A 6,420-nucleotide genomic window follows, 5' to 3' on the forward strand; every position below is an offset into this window, starting at 1 on the left:
ATATTTTTCCTACTCACTGGATAGAAGAGAAATGCTAAACCTGATATTTCTTGTATTATGAGAACTAATTAGGAAACTCAAGAAGTATGTATGGGAGTCTGAGATTATTTCATTCTTCCTCTGTCTGGGAGATATCAGCTGGGCTATGTCACACTGCAGTTTCCTGATGCATAGTGACACCTCTTGCAGATACTGGGGGTCCTGCTTCCAGGTATGCCCCTTTTTACTAGCTAGAAGATGTTGCTGCACAGCTCCCAGAGTTTTAATTTACTAATTTTCTAGAGGTCTTCCAGTCCTGATTTTAGGCATTCTGCATACTGCAACAATAGCCCAAGTCATTGAATTTGGTTGTGCTATTTTTAAAATGAGTTTGTGTCGTTTTATGGGAACAGTTAAAATGAAACTAAAGAAGAGGAACTAAAAAAATGTTGTTAACCATATTTGTCTGCATCATTAGGGTGACAAAGGTTACATTTCAAAATAACCTTTGATTTTTTGTGGTCCAAGATAGCCCAAAAGCTTTTCAGAGTCATTTCAGTCTTGGTTTGATTCATGACTAACTACTTAGTCCTCAAGAAGCTGTTCTCTTGAGAGGGCATTGATAAGGGTTGCTGTGGTCATGTTCAGTTTCTCTTGTCCATATTTCTCAGTTTTGTTGGGAAAGAGAGCACAGCATCTGTGTGAGGATTGCCTTGCAGCATCCTCAAGGGGGAAATGGAGGCAGTTTTTGAGCTGCCACAGTGGGTTTAGCAATTCAACCAACTCATCAGACTGCTATGGAAAAGTCAATAGAGCCACTGCGGAGGGAAAAGGAGGTAAAAAGCACTGCATGTGAACAACAGCAACTTCAAATGCCATCAGAAGACCAGGGCAGGCAAGGGGGTTTACATTTACCAAGGAGAGAAATAAGAATCACAAGATAAAAGACAGAGGAGAATGAGGATGCTGAATGGAAGTGTGTTGTGCAAGACAACTGTTTAATTGGCAAGGTTAATTGGACATTAAGACAATGTGTCCAGTAGTTCCATTTAAATACTTGCTTGCAGGTATTTTAGAAATTAGTTAGAAATTGTGATGATGGATGATTTAGAAGTCCTATTCTGTGCACTTTTGAAATCTTTATTGCAGGAATACAAGGCTAGATGAGATACATTTTGGAGAGGAGTTTCTAGAGGCTCCATTTATTACAGGGATAGGAATAGCTCCCACTTTTCCCACAAGACACTTCAAGGTAATTGGTTTTTAGACATTATTTCCTGTAACTTCAGCAGAGATAGCCTCTGATCACTCTTTAAAAATCTGGTTTTTGTTTCATACTATCAAGACCCACCACACAGTGCAGTAAAGATGTATGTATAGAACTTCATTCAATGCTTCTTCAAATGACTGGAATTAATTAGCCTCCAGGAAATAAAAAGGGGAGTTATATGTTGTTTTTTTCTGAAGATATTATACTAATCATATGCATAACTGTAACATTTCATCAAGGAAAAAAACTCCGTATGCTTAAATTATCTGAAACTGTCCAGAATTCGCACACAGTGATAACAGAGTTTGTTGCAAGTCTTGAAATTCAGGAGACATCTGAAATTTTTGTACTGAGATTTAGTTGCATCTCAAGCATGTTTTAAAAGCTTTTAAAATGCCAAAATTCAGGCTATACATAAAACATTCTTTTACTGTGTTTGCTTTATGATACAATCTTTAATGGATAACTGTACACCCTGTTTAAACCAAAGCCCAACTCAGTTCAGAGCTATGTTTTGGTACAAAACATTTCACATTGTTCAGATTCTATCTTCTTCTACGTGTGCCTACTTGTACTCTGTCTCTTGGAGGCAGTAAAGAGAGATGGAAGATAGATGGAAAACAGTTATATAGATACTATTAGATGAAATGAGGGGTGTAATGTGTTTGATTTGTTTGCTTTGATGCACATATCTCTATCCCTAAGAACCTGAAGTTGCAACATTTTGTTTTTTTCTAACCATCCAAGTAATCTAAGGCCTTATTTTGAGGGGATGTGCTGCAGAGAATGGGAGGGTGGAAGGTTGCTTCAAACTAAGTGCTTAAATTCAGAATGGTTTAATTTTAAATGGTCTTCTCTATGACTAAACACATGACTAAGAGCAGCATTTATGTCTTGACAATAGATTACTGGGGATCTTTTTCTCATTCTTGGTCTCTTGCAGGGATTAGCTAATACTGGAGCAGTACTACACAGCAAAACACTATAGACATTTTAATGATGTCTCCATTTACTGATCTCGGGAAAACAACAATGTTGACTTTATTTTTCATGTATAGATTTTCTTCAGTAAACTTTTTTCTTTCCCTTTGCAGATTTCAAGCCTGTGTTTATTTTGCATCTGTCTTTCAAGCTATGTCATGTGGTATCCATTACTTAGCATCTGTGTTCATGGCCGTTACTCCTAACTTTGTATGTGGGTTCCCTGGAAATGTGAGTAGTATTCTTTTCCACAACTCCTCTGCATCAAATATAGAGGACATCTGGACACTATGGACATCAACAGAAAATTACATTGTAGTTCAGCTGGAAAAAGGAGAAATTTGGGAACTTAATCAATGCAGCAGGTCCAAGCGAGAAGTGAGTTTGGATTTGGCATATGAATATGAAGGCAACAAGTCTGTGTTTTCTTGCTCTGATGGATTTCTCTATGATGATACGAAGTGGAAGAGCACTGTTGTCACACAGTGGGATCTGGTCTGTGACCGAGAATGGCTTGCAAAACTAATCCAGCCTACATTCATGCTTGGAGTCTTGATTGGAGCAGTGATTTTTGGTGACATTGCTGACAGGTAAAGTGCCATTAACTGAAGGCTCAGACTGCAGTAACTCCACATGTATCTGCCTGTTTTGTTGTTTTCAGTCATTGTGTATTCATAATTATGTATTCACAATTCAGGGTATTGCTTTATTCACAGAGCTCTTTAACTCAAGTGCTGATTTTAAAATGTATTCTCAAATAATTTCCTTTTAGAATTTTTTTCCCTACTTTATGTCATTCATTGTTCCAGGTCTGGATCCCTGAAGCTGCCCTGTGAAGCTAGCATTTGCCTTTAGATTTTTTTTTTTATCTTTTAAATTTTTATCAGCAATAGCAATAGTTAGTCATAATAGCAGTGGTAAAACCTGGGAGTAGATTTTCACCTTATTTTTTATGAGGATAAATTCCTCGTGGAAATGTAGATCTTTATTTTGTAGTATGATAAACAGCTGAAAGGCTAGTAGAATGTTAAATATCATGTATTTTTTTAATCACATTTCCTAACCTCTGTCATGAATACAGCTCAGTGGGGCTCAGAGGCTTCCAGGGTTTGCTCAGGCCGCACATTCTTAAAATCAAAGTCTGCACACTATTTTTCCTTGCTGTCCAATTGCAGTATTTTCCTGAATAATTAGCTGAAACTTTAGTCTCTTGAAGATTAGTCCAGATAGGAGGAAAAATGGGTGTGAGTGAGTTGTGCTGTAGTTTCACGTATTTACCAGCATGGACAGAGTTCTGTTTGGGCACGAGGAGAGTCAGTCCATGGTGGGACTCAAAAGGGACCGAGAAGTCCCTTCTGCTCACAGTGCCAAGGCTGTTCCTCAGCCCATTCCCATCCAACACTTCCTCCCTGGATGTCATCTCAGACCACACACTGAGATCCAGCAGCAGATATTCAGGATGTATGCCTGTATCCTCCTGCTTCTGTTGGTTTTCTCTCTCAACACGAACACATTCCTACTTCCGAGAACATCCAGCCCCTCTGTCCATATGAGAGTCAAATATCCAAGCTACGTCGCACTTGGGTTTGTCTCAGGCAGTTTATGTGCCAGTGCTTTGCTTTGATGGCTGGTTTAGAGTGAGTTACCTCTTTCTATAAAAGAGCTTGTTGACTGACAATTCTGTTGGGTGGAGGGTGATGCTTTATCCCACATCTAACAGGCTAAGCAGAAAAAGGAGACCAGGCATGTTGTTTTCTGATCTTCCTTCATTAGCACAGCACTGCAGTGTGACACAACATGGGAATGCAAAAGTAATTGAGATCTTTTTTTTTAATTCAGCTTTTGGAACACATGGAATCAATCTGCCTCCCCATCCAAGGCTTTGTGAAACTGTATTTAATACAAAACCAGAATATCATGCCAACATTTATTTTGTGTCCCTTTAAATCATTCATAACTTTATTAATTAATACTCAGCCATGATTTATAAGGTTAGGATCCTATTGTTCTCATTTCCATCAATTCAAGCCATGGACAGCCAGTTAAGATAATACACACATTCTGAGTTGCAGATTTACAACTGCAGGTTTTTACAGCTGAGCGTTATTATTTTCTGTCACATCTTGGCTGATGGGAAATAAGTTTGTTTGTGCCTCCCATTACCAGTTAACAGAATTCCCAACAGAAGAGCTCTGATAGCTAAGACTAATTGGGATCTTTTCTGGCATGGATGAAAGACCAAATGTGCATGACTCCAGGTCCAGGTTGGAGGGAGAAAAACAGGAGTTTCAATGGAGTACCAAATACTCACAGAAAAACATAATTACAGAGGAACCCACACACCCCTGACAGTCCTCAAACTCTGACTAAACACATCTGTGAAACGCTGTTCACAATGGAGGAGATAATAAGACTTGAAGAAAGTATTATCAGGGAAGAAAAATGATTCCATGCATTTCATGTTACAGATCATTTGTAGATAGAATGTAATGAATCCTCAATAGAATCTTGTGTATCTACTGCTGATTTCTAGGTTTTCTCCTCCAATGAGCTTCTTATGGGTAGCACCTGCCCAGTTGTTTAGGGACAACTGGCTCTATTTGGTATATTTTTCCCCTGAGATACAGGATGTAGTAAAGCAAACAGAAGTTCTTTTTTACTAACTGCCCTTCTTGTACACTGCAAACTGCTACAAGTTGATGGGAAGCTAGTATTTGACATGCTTTTTGCTGTTAGTGTACTATCTTCCCAGATTTCTGTGTTGATGTATGCATGTATGTGTGCTGTGATGCAGTCAGAAAATTCAGGGGAACTATATAATTGTTATTTATTAGAGAATTCCATTTTAAAGAACTGGACAAATATGTGTTACAGAAGCCTTTCATTACTACCCAAATTGGTTGTTACTTTGGCAAGGGATGGCATGTGTTACCACAGGTAACTTTTGTTAGAAGTTATTAACAAGATGCTACTGAATATAAAACATCTGGAAAAGGGATTGCTGTCCTCATAAATAAATTTGCAGATCAATTATGTGGAAGGTAAACTTGAAACTGGAGGTGAATGCATGCAATGCCCACTGCACATTGCTTCCAGCCAAGAGTTGTGAAATGGAAGTTCCATCCATAAGAGCTTCCTTTTTCTTGGAAGTTGGAGTTACTGAAAAATTAACACAGGTAACTAAACCAGAGCTTCCATGGTGAGTTATCAAACTTCCAGCTAGGCTCTCTGGAGTCACAGGTGTATTTTAATAGCATGTTTATGGTTATTCACCATTTTATCCCTGCTATGATTTGCAGACTGGGAAGACAACGTGTTATATGGTTCACAAGTACTGGTCAGTTTGTATTTGGCATCGCAGTGGCCTTCACATTTGACTACTACAGTTTCGTGATTGTGCGCTTTCTCCTTGCTATGGTAAGAAAGGATGTTCACCATGGCTCTTTTTACACATAATTTCCTACCCCTTCTCAGGAAAACCTCCCTTTTGTTATTATTTCCTCCCCTACTTCATTATTCTAAAGCCCCGTCTGTTGCACTTATTTCAGCAGAGCAGGGAGAGTCTGAATGTTCTTGGACCACAGCACTTTTCCTCTTTGAATTAATAGAAAGCGTCTGTATGAAGCAGTGTTTGGTGCTTCTCCATCCCAACCTCTGCTGGACTGGTAATTAAATACCAAGTGTGAGCAGCAAACTCTGGATTCTGCATTGCAGCTGATGTTGCATTTCTCCTTCATGTTAGAAATGGAGTGTATTTTTTTCCTTAAACTAGCGAATCTATCATAAGTGTTATTTTTATCTCTACCATTTGGAGTGATGGAGGAGAGATGCACATTTTCTCTTCCATGCATCTCTGGTCTTTTAAGCTATATCTGGCACACTAAATACATAGGGAGACATATTTAACACCTAGATGTTTTATACTGTACTTAGAGGTATTTCATTATGTGTCTTTATGTGTATCTACACACTTTATATATGTGTGGTATATATATCCAATACCTTATGTACATTCACTATTTATATATAGTAATCGATTTTAAGTTACTATTTTACAGGAAAAAGTATATTATTTGTAGTTTTTCACTACAGAATGCACAAAGAAATCAGAATGCTATCACAAAAAAACAGTCATGTAGCTTATTTGATGTGGGACAGATATTTGAAAATAGTCACATGATTTATTTTAT

General features: G+C 38.1%; 1 protein-coding gene across 1 annotated transcript in view; it reads left to right on the top strand.

The window, feature by feature from the left end:
- Positions 1 to 2,338: 2,338 nt before the first annotated feature.
- SLC22A16 (solute carrier family 22 (organic cation/carnitine transporter), member 16) overlaps positions 2,339 to 6,420 on the top strand; it is a 14,154-nt gene continuing 10,072 nt past the window's right edge. The window contains exons 1-2 of the mRNA XM_009079231.1: positions 2,339 to 2,820; positions 5,530 to 5,647. Of these exons, the coding sequence (XP_009077479.1) occupies positions 2,384 to 2,820; positions 5,530 to 5,647 (555 nt within the window). The 5' untranslated portion in view covers positions 2,339 to 2,383. The remainder of the gene's footprint in view (positions 2,821 to 5,529; positions 5,648 to 6,420) is intronic.

This window comes from Acanthisitta chloris, unplaced genomic scaffold (assembly GCF_000695815.1).
Source record: "Acanthisitta chloris isolate BGI_N310 unplaced genomic scaffold, ASM69581v1 scaffold41900, whole genome shotgun sequence".
Taxonomy (NCBI): Eukaryota; Metazoa; Chordata; class Aves; order Passeriformes; family Acanthisittidae; genus Acanthisitta; species Acanthisitta chloris.